Below are 17,970 nucleotides of genomic sequence, written 5' to 3'. Positions count from 1 at the left end.
TAATCACTAAACCCAGTGGAGCGCCGGGCTCGAGTAAAAGACAGAATTCCTCTGTTGTCCATAGGTGACGGATGCTCAAATTCCCAAGATTAGCTACTTCGAACACGACTTTACACTTTTGTAGTGAGAGAAACGATGGCTTCATTAGGTGCAGTCAATTTATCATTTTCGCTTTGGGAAAAAGTGTGCCAGGAAATGTCACCATCGACACTCTTCTACTTACATTAGCTCACCATGTGTTGAATTATGTATGAGGTCACTCTTTAGGATGACGGATGATATCAGAGGCAGAACCGACTGCTGACTGTTAATCTCATTATCACGTTAGGATTATGAGGTCCCATCTGTAGGTGAGCAACTACATCAAGACCAATAATGATCCGAGCCTGAAATCATAGCTGAACTTTGAGTGTTCAGTTTTAAATAAATGAATAGTCAGTGTAATTAAATTCTTAAAGTTGAACTTGGTGTTTTTTATATGCTTTTCTCTTACCATTTTCTATATAATTACATCTGATATAACAGCATATCATGGTAACTGCATTTATTTTTGTACAAAAACAGTTAGTCTTATATATAAAATATAGACTAGAAATAAAAAATACTAAAGACCAATTACATTGAGAACAAGGTGGACTCATATACTGATGGAATATTTTACACTAACATTAACACTTTGATTTTATTTCTATTAATAAAATCAACTTACTTCAGCCTTTTCCCCCCTCAGTGGTCATGAGGTTTGCGTGGAGATGCTCATGTTAATCATTTCAAAGCTTCTCTGCAGCATAGCATGAAAAATATCACTTTGGAGATGTGCGCTCATCATTTTAATCTCATAATTTCCATCAAACATCCAGCTCACCACTCAAAAACCACCAGCACGTGGACATATGGAGGGGTGAAGGACTGAAGAACGACGCCAGGATGAAATAAGCAGACGATGTGGATTTTAGATATTTAGACGACACTATCAATCGATTGGTATCACTTATTATTTTATCTTTTTGGATGATATGCATGAACACACGTGTTCCATTGCTCCTGGAGTGATGATGGCTGTATATGTGGCTATCTGGTGATCAAAGGCTGGCTGATGAAGGTGCCACATGTGAGCTCACAACTTTGAGCTCCTTCGATTCGAAGACTCGGTGACTGAACAGCAGTGGGAAGAACTTTTTTTTTTTCAAAGTCAAAGTGTGGGCCCACTATTCCATCATGGAAGTGGATCTGGAATGGTCAGCTATGTCAGGTCTGGGAAGATAAATATGCACCTCTTACTTTGGTACTTCGGTACTTTGGGATAGAAGGTTGGAATTTGTGGCGTCGTATGTAAAGGTCAGTCTTATCTGCAATCCAGCTAAATCCTCTCTCCTGCTCTTGTTTATAGGGAGAGCATTTAAAAATATGAGCATTTCAGACATTATTGCTCAGCATGAGGCTCTTCTTTAGAAGTAGTCAGAATTATCATACTGAGGATATGACTGTAATACTTTTTCCAGTCAGTGCGTTTCTCGATTCCTGCACACCTTGTTGCTCAGATGTCAATCTTCTGTGACACTGAAGGTCACACCCCCAGTGGTGTGCTGTCATCTGCAGTATGTCGATCATCTCGTGCTTTGTCCGATTCAGCTGTACAACTGTGTGCCGGATTGGCACGGTGTTCTTATTGTAAGTTTCTGCAAGAAAGAATGTATGTCACAATCAGGACATACAATTTTCCATAGCGAACTAATAAGAGCATTTTAGTAGGAATGATGCAACAACTGACAATCGTATTTGCTGAATTGTTGTATTTGTAATGCATTTAATCCTAAATAAAACATTCACTTGTGGCCAGATGTTTAACTACACACTAAATTCTTTGACTGGTCTGGAAAGTATAATGTGGAAAATGCAGTATATGGACCATTTCCAGATTATGAGGTTTGAAAATTGCTCAAGTCTGGAAAGTGCATTAGAAGCACTCTCATCCTCGGTGGCACGCGGCCCAAGCAACATTTTTTGTTCTGCTTCTTTTCCTACCTGTGGTCATTAGATATATTAATATTTCCTGTTATGAAGAACAGCCTGTTTAGTTGAGGGTACGATTGCTCAGACAACACGCTGCTCTCTGGGCTGATCAACAAATAAATATATTACATTTAATCTACTGATAAAGAGCTCGAGAACATTTCTGAATGGACCTTTCCAAAAATGTTTTCAAGCTCAAGAGTCAGTTGTCATATCCTGGCTTCATTTTCCTTTTATTTGTTTTAAAACATTAAAAATGGGTTTACAGCCACATATGATTGGACCTAAAACAGATAGTGTATAAAATCCTAATGAATATCAATCAATAATTCAATCAATATAAGAGTGAACCCACATATGCTCTTGTTAATCTTGTTGTGATTTTATTTCTCAGACGTGGTTGATGCTGATACGTCTGTCTCCGCGCTTCCAAGAAGCGATGTCAATTTCTCTGCAGTGAAAATGACCACATCTTTTTTTTACGGTGGGAATGTTGGAAATGCTCTGCGGCACTTTAATACCTAAAATAATACCGTCTCTGCTGTTTTTTTGGGGGGGGGAGAAGTTGTTTTACAATCCACCGTCTGAACGTATTAAACGTGTCGTTACTTATTTGAAATCCAGAGTCTTATTATCACTGTTGAAGCTTTGAGAGTAAAGAGATTTTTACTATTTTGAGGTTCGTCCAGCAGTTACTTAAAAGAAAAGGGTCGCTTAATGTAATTGGTCTGTTGGTATGGTCCAGTCAAGGACACTGAGACCACTGTGACATGTTTTTTTTCACCTGATATGAAATCAAGACAAATGTTCTGCTCCGCAGCAGGTATTCCAATTTCCTTTTGTAAATCTTGACACAATAATGACATCAGCAGGGACATCTGTCGTAACTCTTCTGCACACTGACAGGGAGGAAATCCTCTGTTCACCACCTCAGACCATGGGCTGCATGGTTGAACAAGTGTGTTTGGCTGGACCCAGTGAGGCCAAACCTTATTATCATCTGTAAACAAGTCGGACGAAAAACTCAACAAGACAGCGGTGATGTTATGTTCCTTTTGTTGTGACGACGGCTGAACTGTTCTCCTGTCATGACGGCACAGCAGCATGTGGAAGTATTTCTGCACTGTAGATGGTTGAGTAACCAATACATCTGCAGACTCAGCTGTGTTGGGGTTATCCTATTGATGTTTGTTGGTGTAACGTGTCATTAGTCATTTTTATACGTACAAAGAATATCCGTCGTCCTTTACACACAGAGAGGATGGACTGTAGTGAGATGTTTCCCCATTTTTGTTCTGCTTCTTTACTGTGCTTCAGTTTCAGGGTGGGCCCCGCCTTTGGCCCTCTGGGGTCATAGGGTCTACTGACTTTCATAGCGCTTCAGTGCTCGAGTAGCAAAAACGTCTTGGCCAGAAAGAGGGTCCTTGTGTGGGTGTTCCACTAAAAAAAAGCAGGGGGTGATGTTAGGATCACAGTAAAGGCAGCAGAAATATGGCCCACAGGAGCTGAAAATAAAGGTTTTGTAGTGCTAAGTGTGTGCTATGGTGGGTTCATATTGGGTCAAGAGTCTCGCCTCACATCTCACAATGGCTGCATCTTCACTCAGTCGAATCAAATCGTCGTATTGTATCGAAAAGAGAAAATAAACACACAGAAGTACAGTATTATAATACAGTAGTGTTATTCATGTAGTAACATAATGTAGGAAACATTGTACTGATATCTTAATTATACCGTAACCATAATGACAATACTATGAATAATAGTCTTTAAACTGGATCTGGATCCTGCAGCCCAGGAGTCACACAGGGCTGAATACCACTAGGAGGGAAGAGGTGGTCTCAATTCTCAAAATAGTTTTTTTTTGTTTGAGTGTTTACAAAGAAGCTCATAAATCCATCAGTATTCAGTGTTTAGGGAAAACACGGCTCAGTAGAGCTGTGACTTTGTTTTGCGATTTGAATACTATTTGGGGTTTTTTCTTAGTTTAATGACCTTGTTTGATCGGCCTGAGTTTGTTTTCTTTGATTACGCTCCTCTTCTTGCTAAGTGACATCTCTCATCTGTGTTCAGAGTTTTATGTTTGTAAATTGTTTGTACACTCTGAATTGGTCTCTTAAAAGAGTCTCTCTGTGGATTTGTGAAAGCTAATGCATTTCATGGATCACTTTAAATGCTACTCTGGCGCAGGCTGTATACAATTACATCAAACAGATGTGGATCGCGATCGTATGGTTTTCAAGATAATGTTATGTATGAAGAACTTCAAGCGCGCCAGACTCTTTGCTCCATTAGGAACTCCCGCTTTCACTTGCGCTGCTTGTCAGTGGGTGGACAAGCAGCAAAAACACAAACCACCCCATCACATAAGCACGGTAACATCCACTCCCCTCCGAGCTGTATCCTCCATGACCAGCAAACCCAATGGGCTGTGGGGGGAAAAAAGGCTCTAAATCAGACAACCACAAATCACAGACAGGCGATAGTTCAGCTCCAACAATCACTACGACTGTGCACGTGCAGGCATGTGTATGTATACACACCTCTCAGATAGAGCTTTCTGGTTTATGTTCTCATCAATATGTGAAACTGCATAGGAAAATAACGACTGGAGGAACTGAGGGGTGCAAGGCTATCCAATTAAGCAATTACTAGCTTTTGGGGGCCCACATTTTCCATGACTTAATCTCAGCAGCTTCTGGTCTTCACCATGGAGGCTCCACAGCGTCTCCTGGAAAGAGGCCTGAGACAGGGAGATGGTGGTTTCTGATACAGATGGATGCCCATCCCCCCCCAACCCCCCGGAGATTGGGGGTCCGGACTTCCATCATACATGAGGGGAAGTCTCGCAAACATGAAGGCTCCCTACGACACTCAATAGACATGGAGGCCCCATGACGCCTGATGCTCAATTAATCTTCAGTCTCTTCAAATTCTCCAGCCTCACATTTTTCTCCCACACATCCCCAGGTGGACCCTTCATTTCTTTCGGTTCCTGCCGTCACTGCGCTTTAAATGTTCCGTCTCTGACTCTCTAAGAAATGGCTGCAGGTTACTTGGATTAAAATAGGGCAGGGTTTAAGGTTTGGGCACACTGGAATACAACGCGTCTAGGCAAATTTATGTACGACTTAGTGTGGCCGACTCACAACGTGTATCGGTTCTCCTCGATCTGTGGCTCGCATGGCATCGAGCGTAACCCAACCACATTTCAAGCCCGAGTCTGCAGAGATAATGTCTGCTGCTGCAGCTCACCTTGCCACTTGATGTTCTTTGCATATGTTGGCTCTCCCAGCAGGGGGAAGGAGCGGCTGTAAAATCTATTTAGGTCAGAGCTATTACGTGTCAACCCTTGTTCCCTGCCTCAGCAGTTTGGGAGGTTCAGGGTGCCTTGACTCCATTTGTTTCCATCCAGTAAATGTGTCTGCCTTATGTATGGCACTAAATTTTCAGGAAACAAGTAGGATGGTTCTTACAATGATACAACACAGTAAAGAAAAGGACCCACCCCCTCCCTTTTTTTTTGTAAGGTTGAACTATCCGAGCGGGTTAGCGCAGGATGCATGTTCTCTTTCTGTAACACTTTCCTGACATTAGACTTGCGACCCACGTTTACGCTGTCTGCTTGTCACACCCGATCAGCTTGACACGAGAAATCGGAGGTGAAGTGAGCCTTCAACAGTGATGTGATACATACAATACGGAGACATCTGGGGAAATACACCCTTGGCAAGTTTAACCCTGGCAAGAGACAAGTTACAGACAAGTTGGAAGGAGGGAACTGCCACTCTCAGGTCGAGGTCACACTGGATATATATGCAGTGGATGAACTGATGGACCAACAGCGGTCCCCGTTGTAAAGGTTGTAATATAACTTACAGGGATCTAATAAACATGTTTTTTTATTTTACCCAGCTGTTTCCCATCTTTATGCTAAATGTTACACTATCCCCATGTATTTAAATGTTTTGGGTTTTCAGTAATCAAGTAAAGCTTCTTCATACAAAGTAAGACATTACATCAGAAGCTGCAACTGCCAACCTTTTTGTCTGAAAAAATCATTTACGTGAAGAGCCAAGTTCACCATCCATCACCTAACAAATCATCACTTACGGTAATTTGCCACACTTCTAACGCCGTCATGGATAACTTGTGCCCAAGCACTGGACTGTCATGATTTCCATCACACCTATTCCAAGTGAAACATCCTTTCAAGGTGCTCTTGTGTTATGTATATTTATGTCCAGAGTGCAGTGAATCGGTTGTATGTGTGCATGGGACTGTTTCTGTTTCCAGGTACACAGACAGGAGAACTACTCTGGAGAAGATCCACGGCAGCAGATGACCGGAGAGCCTCATGTGGACTTCAGATGTTTCAAACGAGCTGTTAGTGAAGGAAAATTCCAGAGTACACTGCTGCAGCTTGACAGTGTGTGACATGATAGCAAGTCAGCTCAAGAGTCAGCCGGAAACAAGAGCAACACGGCTGGTAGTTGTGTCTGTCACATGTGTGGCCATAGAAGGGGAAAGAGAGGTTACACTTTGGTTGGAAACTAACGGCAATCTTGCCATTAGTTTCTTGCCATTAAATTGTCTGTAACTTGTCTCTTGCCATTAGTTTCAATCATGATGGTAATATTTGGCAGATTATACCTCAACCAGTCCTTTTTTACCCTTTAGAATACCTTCAAAGGACCAGTACGACTCATGAAATGTACATACCCACTTGCCAAAAAGTGACTGCAGCTCATATCTTGTGACCTAAAGGTTGTTTCTGCCTCAAAACCACTTGGTTTCATTCATGGTGGTAATATTTGGCAGATTATACCTTACCTCCAGTCCTTTTTTAACAGTTTGAATATGCTTTAAAGGGGCCAGTACATAAAACATAAAATGCTCTTTTGCACTTGCCAAAAAGTGACTGCAGCTCCTACCTTATGACTGAAGGGTTCTTTTTTTTCCTCAAAATAACTTGGTTGGTATTTGAAACCCCATACTCCACCACTTGCACTTGCACCCCCTTTAGTATTTTGAAAATACAAGTACTACCTCATCTGGTAATTTAATGTCTCTCAGGTAACTACACATTTTATCATCAACCCCTGATGAAAAAAACGCTGATTTTCTCAATAGACAATGGTGACACAAACTTCAGTTTCCAGTGAGAAGATTCCGTCTCACGCTGAGTAAAAGCAGCCAAGTTTTAAGATGTTATTGTAGACGTAAGCAGGCACAGATTTTATTGGGTGAGTCTTAAGTTAACTGGCTCATAGCTGTGTTGTCGGTGAGATTGTATGTCTCATGCTGGTTCTCTGGTGACAGTGAGAATGTGTCAGTGCCTCATACAGCTCCACTTCAAAAAAGAAAAACCACATTAACTATCCCTTTTAAGATGACGTCGCTCACACCTCTGTTATTTCTATTATCTTTTTCAGTTTTCCAGTACTGTAGTTTCCCCTCCAGCCTCACGTATGTCCACCGGACAGACGTTCCTGTCCTGTCTGTGTGCCACTTGTCTCCAAACGGCACGGGATTGATGGAGTTTTACAGTTAAGTGCAGAAAATGGGGAACATATTGGGCGTGTTCCCCCCTGAGGTGTTTGATGTGTCAGCTCAGCAGCCTCCATATGGGTGGAATGGCTGTTCATTCATTCATTCATTCATTCATACAGTGTATATATACACTGTCTAAGACCTAAAGAAAAGACTTCCACAAAGCAGCATCATACACTGATAAAACCAGTAAACGCCCGACCGTATGACTCTTTGTATTAGCACATGTGATGCTACTTGAGCTACTGTATACAGACGTTGTGTATTTAGCAGTCAAGTATTAAACAAATGACCAGCTCCATTAAAAAAGGACAGGATGTGCTCTGCAGTCCACATCACATAATCTATTTAAAGTATCAATCTCTGACTGATTCTAGGCAATAGTCCTGGTTTGCAAGTTCCTGTGAACAACTTGAACTGAAGCTACGGTAAATACCTTTAAAGAAACATACAGGGTTCCAAGGCTGCAAGTTTGTTTTTTGTTTTTTGTTATTTTCCGGTTTAGATTTATGATCTGCTGACAACACATCACATCTGTGTGTGAGTGCCACTCCAGAGTGTAGACCAAATAACATGTACACACACAAACTCATCCATGCTCATTAAAGGCAATGGAGTGGCAACATTTCATCATGGTGCCTGCAGTGCCTGCCCATAACTCTGTCTGTCACTCCACATTGTAGTGGGCCTAAAGTGGGCTTGGGGCCCCATGCAGTTCCAAAATGGAAATCTTGTGCTTCTGAGTCTTATACCATCTGCCTTCCTGCAAAACTCCTTAAACTGTGACAGGAAATATTTAGACAACAACATCAGCTCCGTGGAAATCGCAGGGCAGATGGGAACAGGCGGAGCTGAGAGACAAAGAGAGAATCCAACTAATGCAGCGACCGGCACTGGACTGTGAGGATGTTTTCCAATGGTTTGTCCAACGAAATGACCAGTGATTTTAAAATAGATGCAATGTTTATTGGACTCGCACATTGGTCATGTGACTTAGCATTCTCTTTCTTTCTGTCTGACAGAATGAACTCATACCTTTTTTAAAATATGGTAAAAACAAAAAGAAAGAAATCAGCCAATTTATTTCCATCTCCGCGCCGCGGTTTGTAATGAAAGCGTTCCATTTTCAGTCCGTGTCTGTGTTTAAGCTCGAGCTAAAATAAGATGATATAAAAGGGGTCTCTTGTGTCCCTCGTGCCTCCTCAGACGATGTTGTTTCCACATGTGAAAGTGATGATGAGTCCTGATCTTTCAGAGTCATGGGGCAGTAAAACAGTTTCGGTGCTGTGGATGATTTGTTGACATCCATGTGTGAAAGAGTTCATCCTGAATCATCATTAATGCGATGCATTATGACAAACACTGATCGACATTTTATGGACCAAACGATTCATCGAGAAAATGAATCGACTATGCAAAGAATCGTTTACTTGCGGCCCTGTGCTTGAGGAACATCTGCCTCCCATTCATGTCCAAGTGCAATGTGGTGAGCCGTGTTTTGCTTCTGCTTGAACTTTGAGCTGCACAGTATCGGCTCAGTGATTTATAACACTCATGCATTGTTTGATAAGACATAATTAATGAAACTCCCACCAATGAGAAACAGAAGTCGATAGCGGGTGAGGTACACGCCGTCCATCGACGCTGCGGCCACATTTAGTCATTATCGCCGAGCCGTACGTCGGCTGAATAACAGAGCGCGAGTGTTTATTTGCTCCGCTGCCTCCATTCATCAGTCCCTTGATCCCTGCTACTGCATGAACCCTCACGTCATACATGCTTAGCTCAGCGTCGACGACTCGGGGGCCCCAATCCGACGGCGGGGGCTCGCGCTCGCTCTTGTGGTCGAGACACATAATAATCCTGTGTCAGTCAGAAATGTCTACGCATTTCGGAAAGGCTGCTGGCTTCCGCACACATAAACAATCTCTTCCCTTTTTTAACGCGCATGTGTGTGTGTGTGTGTGTGTGTACAGTAAAAACACACTCGCATATAAGAGCACGGTTCCACCTGTTTGTGATTAAACTCTAACTGACTGGTGAGTTTGAGGAAATGTGTGACAGCCGAAGCTCGAGAAGCAAAACTGACCCCATGTTGAAAAATGAGTGGAAAATGAGTTCAGGCACCGAAGTAAAGAAGTCATACCGACATGAGGAGTCAGAGGTTGCTCCCTTTGTGTGCATGCAAGACTGATTATGTTTCGTCTGTCCTCAACATTGACTCATTCATTCATTCATTCTTAACACACACACACACACACACACATACGCAACAGAACCCCCGCCTGACTCACAGGAGTTGCCAGGTGTGAGTGTACGAGGGAGAAATGGAGCACAGGGGCGATGAGACACAGGATTGTCCCCAGAGCCAGACGGAATGAATCAATCACACTCCGAGAGCTGGTATCGCTGCCCTCTCACCACAATGAAAACAGCTTCACTCTGTTGTGCCGGGACGTCAGGGGCTGGAAAGGCCATTCGCTCACACGTAAGGAAACAGAGTTGCTGGCCATGGAAGTTCCTGTGGAATCTGTGTGGAGGAGAAATGAGGAGTGGAAGAAAGCAACAAAAAAAGGTCCACGGTTCCCTTGAACTGCAGACAGAGATGGAAATCGCAAATCATTTTTCGCTGATTGGAAAGAATTGTTAATATCCCCGTTTTTAACCCAGATTATAGGTAATTAAAACCATGTCTTCCACCTCTTACATAATTCTACATTTCATTTCCAGTATTTTGCCTGGGACAAATTATGCGACTTAAATCTCCCCATTTCCGGGAGGGTATAATCAGACCCAGCCATGTTAGGGCCAGGTCACTCTGTTTCTGCAGAGAGCCAATTCACATTTCCGCTGTTTCGTCCATACTTAAACACAGGTCCACTTCATTTCTACCTGTCCTGTCCTGTCCAGTATGTCCACTATAGGACGTGTGTGGTTGACTTGCATGCCTCGTGGTGTCGAAGAGAGATGATACTCCGCCTGTAGTGATTGTTTTTATTCTTATTAGAATAAAAAAGGCTTGTTGTGTGAATGGGGTGAAGTCTACCATCTGTGATTGCCTTTATTTTCTGATCTATGTGATGTGGTCAACCAGACCGGACGGGGGGAGGACAGACAAGGGGAAGGAAAGACGTTCTCACATTCCATTTTAGTAGCGGTGGTTTCAGGAGTTTGCCCTCTTTTTGGATGTCCTTGAGTCCTTCATTGAGTTGGACACCACATATGACTTCCTTTTGTATGGTGACTGTCTTTTTTTGGACTGGAAAGTGTTGGAGGGGTGTGCAGATTTGTCCACATCAGGGTTTGTGTGGAAACAGACAGACATTATGTGACGTATCGTTGAGATGGTAGGGATGTGAGAGAACCCGCATCTTCACCTGAGAGGGACCGTCCCGTAGTGATAACATCAGCATCCCTCCAACAGAATGACCGAACGGCGGCTTTGTTCATGTGAAGTCGCACCACCACCTCCTCTGGATTTGATTTGTCTGTCTGGGATGGTCCACCAGGGTCACCTGGAGGTTGAGTAAATACACATTCATTGTGGGTGGGATAGAAGCTCAAAGGGATTTTCCATGACTAGCCCCGGTGAACGGAGCATGACTCGCTAAACAAAAGCATCATACTCCTCCTGTCCTCGTCGCAGACATAGGGAACCGTTCAGGAGCTGGAGTTTTCCCCTACAATCCGGTCTTTGTTGTTGCTGCTGCCGCCGCCGCCGCCGCCCGACTTGCCATGACACCGACCTCAGTCGGTTTCCATACGATGCCGTCGCGGGTTTCTGATGGTGATTCTTTCCCTACTGATGTCATCGGCAGCGAGGCCACACGGAGCAATTTAGCAATCTCTGTATTTGGAAGAAGAAGAAAAAAAGAAACGAAGCATCAGAAGCAGAAGCACTTCCGTACCACATCAGTGCGACACTGAGTAACTGTGGTTACCGAATGTAAACTGTTTATCATGCAACGTATCATTATAGAATTGGAATAAATCGCTGTTTTTATTGCTGAGTAAACAACATCAACATAATATATGCTGCACTTGATTATAATCAGCCCACATCTGACTTTCCTGTTTTTTTTTTGATGAGCACGATTGATGAAACATATTCAACCAGAGACACATTTTATCTCAGTCATGCAACGCCGTCTCTTTTAGGCCGAACCTGCTGTCAATGTGATTTTGTTTCACTTGTTTTTTTTGTTGTTTTTTTTTTTTGACCAAAACACGCAGCAGCCCTTCTGGCCAACGGCAATACAACATGTTTTTCTAAAGGCTCCCATCAGGAGATGAAAGTCATAAATAATCATCCCCGTCTCTTTGTTTACCCAAACTTCATCCCCCTCTGTGACTGGAGGGTCGCCAGCCGTGTTGTGAATGTGAATAAACGTCATGGGACTGATTTAAAGGTGCATTGTGTAACGTTTTAGAAGCAATCCAAGAGACGACGCAGTATACAAACGCCTTTAAATTAAAGATCATAGAATAAGCTGTTTACTGTATATGTCATTTATGGACGTTGCCATCTTGCAGCACCATGTTTCTGCAGCAGCCTGTTTTTGTTATTGTTTGTTACAATATGATTTCACTATTTGCAGTAGTTTATTATTAGTATTCTTATTTATTTCTGTGGTGAGACCCCAAGTTTCCACACCCACTGTTGTAATGTACTTTGTTACTGTACCTAAGTACAAAATTCACATATCTGTACTTGACTATTTATAACTATCATTGTTACTCGTTACTACCAAATAAAATCAGTTGGTATTATGGTCTGTATTTATGTAGAGCTGGAGGACACATAATAGACTAGCAGACACTTTTAATAATACTCTTACTTCTAAAACTTAAGTACAGTAAATGTCTTTTTAGGTACTTTAAACAAGACTGTCCACAACCCATTTATGTCTTAATACTTTATTAACCTAAGCTCCGTGTCAGTTACATCCATTATACATGACACCGTCGTCTGCCCTCTGACAATAAGATCATAGTAAATGCATGACATCATGGCCAGAGCTGTTAGTGTAGCCTGACCCACAACATGACCCAGCTCAGTGTGGGCTGTTTGTCATGACCTTTGATGTGAGTCACGTTGTCTCACACACATTCACACATTCACACAACCTACAGACGACACATTGTATCTTTTATTCTTACACAAAGTGCTCGAGATCCCACAAACATTTATTTCATTCGTGAGCAACAGGAAACAAAATGATAGGACGTATTTGTCATCAGATTGTGTGACCTTGAAATTTCGCCTCAGACTTGGACTGGCACTATTATGATACCAATCCTGCCACCTAGTGTTCGACGCGAGTAGTGCAGCTCTTTCTTTTACATTTATTCGAAGTCATAGAAAATTGACAGGAATAACAGGAAAGTGGTAATTACTCGTGTGCAGAGTCAAGAAAAACACGCTTGAACAAGTTAATGTGTCACAACGGGGCAAGCAAACACGCTGAATATTCATAATACATGGGAAATTTGTGTTACACGTTAATATTTAACGTCATCAAGTGTCACAAGTGACCACTGCTGCTGTAATTCTGGAGCCTTCTCGCTGAACTGCACTGATTTAAAGAGATTTAGGCAAGGACACATGATTTAGGGGCTTTTCTCACATGGTGTAACCGTTTACTTCATTCTACTGAGTCAAACGTGCACAGTACTCTAACACATAAACACATACAGTACATTACTTGCCATTAAAAACACAAAACCTCAGCATTTTTCAAAAAGGTCATCATGTCGGCCAGTTTGATTTACCTCCAACTTTATGTATTTGTACTGTGTATCCTTCCCTGGGGATTCATCACTAACACGGTCACACTAAAATGATTTTATTTATACAGCAGTAGCCAGTAAAAATCATAGTATCATCATGGTACTCGGTATTTTCATCATTATTATTGTTACCTTGTAACGTCGTGAACATCCTGTGAAGTGGCCTGGACACAGCAGGATGACATCTTAGAAATACGATGATTTATGTGGATGCACATGTCTGCAGGTCAGTCCACATTCCTCTGGTATTACGTGATGTGGCGAAAGCGCGAGGTGGAGTTTGTTACAGCATCTTTTACAGCAAGTCACAATCCACTCACTCATTGACCTTGGAGGCCGGGGAGTGCAGCAGTTCCCTGACCTCACTTTTGAATCTGAGGAAACCTTTCAGTTTTCAAAACCTTTTAATGCATCTACGACAAATTGGCGTACGTGGGTGAAAAAGCAAACTTTAAAGCAAGAAGCCGACTTCCTGTTAAGTTGAGGCCATGGTTCACGGTGGACTCTTTCGTTCGTCCTGGTCTGTAACTGCCTTTGATGACTTTGATCCGTCACCATCATTGCTGACGTCGCCGCCGACGTGATCCTTTCATTTGTGCAAAGACAGCAGAAGCCTTTCATTCACACATTTTCAACAACAGCAACCAATGAAACCCGTTCACTGCTGGTACGTCACCAGCAAAGCGCTTCTCAGTCTTTTGGGATTACACATCACTACGTTTCGCCGAGGCCACTCTGTCATCTGGTTTCGATGTTGCTTTTACGGGAGTAACCGATAAATTTAAAACATATTGGGGGGAAAAAACACGATAAAATGATCAAATAAAACTTGTTTATTGTCCAAAAAATCACGGCTTATTCACGATACAGCCACATTCCCAATCCGTAGACACAACATTGATCTTCTCTTGTCATTTTTATTCACTACTTACGTCGTAGATCATGGATCCCGACGAGCTGAATGACCTGAGGCTTCAGTTCCAAGCTCTGCAGCAGCAGCAGGAGAAAAGAAAACTGGGATGGATAAAGAAGAAAGCTCCAAATAAGCCTGATGCTGGTGGAGAGGATTTGAATCTATTGCAGCAAGGCTTTCAGGCAGAAATCCAGCCTGGAAATGACAAGTGGGTCTGAATTAACCTTATTTATTTATTTGATATTTAACTAGTTAAACAAGGAATGCAAGCAATGGGGGACATTTTTGTGTGACTTGGAATAATCTTGGCTTCTCCTGGCTATACAGATCACGACAGCATGAAATTGAGAATTTGCAAGACCAGCTGAGACGCCTGCAGGGCGAAAACGAGCGGCTCCTCCAGCTCGTGAGCGAGAAGGATTCCAAAATTAAAAACCTGAAGAATCAAAAAGAGGTCGAACGGGAGAGCTTGGCAGTGTTGGGCCAGCCGAGCTTGTCTGGGGACGTGGCGGCCGCCAAGATCGTCGAACTGTCCAAGAAGGTCAGAGAGCTCACGGCTGAGGTCGAGCAGGAGAAGATGAAGTCAAAGCAGAGCGGCAACAGAATCAAAGGGCTTGAGAAAGAGGTAACAGTCGTTGGCATCGGGTCATAGCAAAAAAAAAAGACATGATAATCAATGTCAACACCTGTCATTCTTGTCTTCATGTCTTCTTTCTGTAGCTGCAGTCTGCTTTGGTGCACTGTCCACCTGAGAAACATGCAAAGTCACAGAAGGAGAAGGAATTATCTGAAGACTGTGAGGTAATTCATGAAACGGTTGCAGTTGCAAACCGACCAAAATGGTCCATGAACCCAATAAAGTGAAAGGAACCTTTTTAGAACTTTGGTGTTTCCCGATCCTGGTCCTCGGGGGGGCCACTGTCCTGCATGTTTTACATGTTTTCCTGCTCCAACACGCCTGATTGATTGATTTCATCAACTTTCCATCATTAGTTTTTTGAGAGCTTTCTATAGATGCAGGAGAAGACTGCGTCGTATGGAACTGCACTTGAAGTTCTGAGTGTCGCAGGCCTCCAATGATTGGTCAAATTTGATGCTAACGCAGTATTGGGTGTCTCCCGGAAGTTACCAAATATAGTTCTTTGCCCGGTAAAGGCTTAAGTTCTGATTAAGTACAAGCTGACTATTCAGGAGAACTGAGTTTTACAGGGGTCGCATGGTGGTGAAGTGGCTACCGCTGTTGCCTTGGGTTTGTGACCCGGTCCGAACAAGGGCCTAGGTGTCTCAGATGTCACTGCCATTGAAATCATAAAAGTAGACACTTATCCATCATGTTATAGTATCAGGGAGGTGTCCTGGAAGGGATGGTATGGCCCACACAGAGCCCTAATCCCAACATCATCGAGTGTGTCTGGGATTACATAAAGCGACAGAACATCTGTAGATTCAAGATTCAAGAAGTTTTTATTGTCATTATGAGGACATAATGAAATTTTTGCATGAAATCTGTAGTTACTTCTCCTAACCTAACCTTTTTTTTATTCTCTGAAGCAGGAAAACCCACTAGTGAAATCCCTGCAGGAAAAATTAGCCGCCGCCCAGCTCAAAGTGACTGAATATCGCAACCAGCTTCAATCGGTCAAACAGGAACTGAAAGTAGCTCAGAAGGTAGAGCTCTTGTTTTACTACCAAAAAATTAAATGCATTTATATAATTGTAGTAATAATAATAATAATAAGTGACTTCTCAGATAAGGAAGAAAACCTGTTGGTGCTGTTGCAGGTTTTGATCAGTGAGGTTGGAGAGGGTGTCAACATGCAGCAGTTACTCAACAGCCCAACAAGCTTCAGAGGTCGCTCACAACAGATACTGGCTCTGCAGACGAGGGTAAGCTATAGAATAGAATAGAATTATATGTATAACGTGCACATGGCAGACTTTTAACATCATCATTTGCGTTAGGTGCGGGACCTTGAGCAGCAACTGAACCACTCTGGAAAGAGGAAACAGTCCTGTGTTGAGGACAGGAACCTCATCCACATCCGCACCATGGAGGAAAAGAAGAAGGAGGTGCTGGAGGTGAGTTTATGTTTCGTGAATGGGATCGAACGAATGAATTCATTGATTTTTTTTTAAACATATGACGTCCTCGCTCTTCTTCCACAACTGTACAGAGGATCCAAGCGGACCATGCAGCCCTGCAGAAAAACCACGAGGATCTGAAGAAGAAGCTGGAGGCCTCGAAAGCCAGGAATAAATCTCTGAATGACGAAATCAAAATCCTCAAGGTCCAGATCTCCACCTTGCTGGACAAGAACAAACACGACGACGAGCTTGTCGACTCTCTGCTGGTAAATTCAGCCAAAAATCCATCATTTACTTGTAGTTATCTACTATATGCTGTCACACCAGATGACCAGATGAGGGCGTTTCCCATAGTTATCAGAGAGTAACCCAACGTTTCCTCTCACAGAAGCAACAGACCCAGATGCAGGAGGTGCTGAAACAGTTCAGCCAGCAGCACAGTGATCAGGACACGGAGAGACAGCAGCTGATCAAAGAGGCCGCAGAGAACAACACTCTGATCCAGAAGCTGATGCAGACGGCGGCTGAGAAGGAGACGCAGAATAAAGAGCTGAGGGAGGAGATTCGACAGCTCGCCATCAGCCATGTAAAAAATATAGATGTATGATTGTGTTGTGCATTTTTCTTGTTTCCTTTAACATGGATGGAAACACTTCTTGTTTACAGCTTTTACAGGAAGAGGGAATGGGAGAGACAAACAACAGCTCCAGTTTCTCCTCAGAGCTGCAGGTCACTGATCCTGGAGAAGCAGCTGGAGAGGTATAAGCAGTTCTAGTTAGTGAGTGGTTAATCTGTAAACAGTCTTAACATTTGGTTTTACAATGAGTGCTGAATCATTTAGGGATTTTTCTAACATGGTTGATCTGATATGTTATTGTTTTTCATTTCATTTAAACAGAGAATAATGAAAAAAAGAGGAATTTAAAGACCTCCTTGACAGTTTTCCAATCCAATTCAATTAATTGTCTTTCCTTTTCATGGCTTATGATCTCGGGTGAAGAATCCCTCCTCATCATCGAGTGAAGAAGAAGACATGATGTTCCTCCACACACAACCCGACTAGAGATGGAAGTGAACAATGATGGGAAATTACAACTTCTTTGACACACTTTTGATGACACTTTTTTCTCTGTTCATGTTTAAACATAAAGACGCCGTTAAACGACGTAAACGTGCTTCCCTTTGTGTCCGTCCTACATTAATACTGTGATTTCACATGTCTGTGCTCCAATTACAAAGCTGACACTATGCAGAAGAAAATAAAAACATCAACATCTTAACATTTACATAGACAGTATTTATTTATATATAGACAATACTGATCAATAATCCCTTAAAAACAAAAAGTAAAAATTGTGCTGAACACAGAGAACATGACTCATTTTCAGTAATCTTACATAGGCGTGTTTTTTTACTTTGAATATAATAATATTGAGACAACGCTCCTATTTAATTCTGTATTTTTTTACTGGCTTCTCTAAATCTAGTATTGCAAACAATGGAATCCCCAAAATCTCAAAAGTTATATAAAAACTCCCCTGTGGACTTCTGAGTAATGACCAAAACAGTATGTTCTCTGACCTCTGACCTGTGCACAGCAGGCCGACATCTGAATA

General features: G+C 42.5%; 1 protein-coding gene across 1 annotated transcript; it reads left to right on the top strand.

The window, feature by feature from the left end:
* The first annotated feature begins 12,168 nt into the window (after positions 1–12,168).
* LOC122783479 (coiled-coil domain-containing protein 13-like) lies at positions 12,169–17,504 on the top strand. Its single transcript, XM_044048312.1, has 11 exons — positions 12,169–12,177; positions 14,296–14,477; positions 14,597–14,894; positions 14,990–15,070; positions 15,824–15,937; positions 16,052–16,156; positions 16,232–16,348; positions 16,444–16,620; positions 16,743–16,940; positions 17,021–17,113; positions 17,355–17,504. Exons 2-11 carry the CDS (start codon positions 14,299–14,301, stop codon positions 17,415–17,417), a joined length of 1,425 nt encoding a protein of 474 aa, XP_043904247.1. The 5' UTR covers positions 12,169–12,177; positions 14,296–14,298; the 3' UTR covers positions 17,418–17,504.
* The last annotated feature ends 466 nt before the right edge of the window (positions 17,505–17,970 follow it).

The sequence above is a fragment of the Solea senegalensis genome, linkage group LG16 (genome assembly GCF_019176455.1).
Source record: "Solea senegalensis isolate Sse05_10M linkage group LG16, IFAPA_SoseM_1, whole genome shotgun sequence".
Lineage (NCBI taxonomy): Eukaryota > Metazoa > Chordata > Actinopteri > Pleuronectiformes > Soleidae > Solea > Solea senegalensis.
The sequence above is the reverse complement of the archived record's forward strand: the minus strand, read 5'-3'. Positions and strand labels throughout refer to the sequence as shown.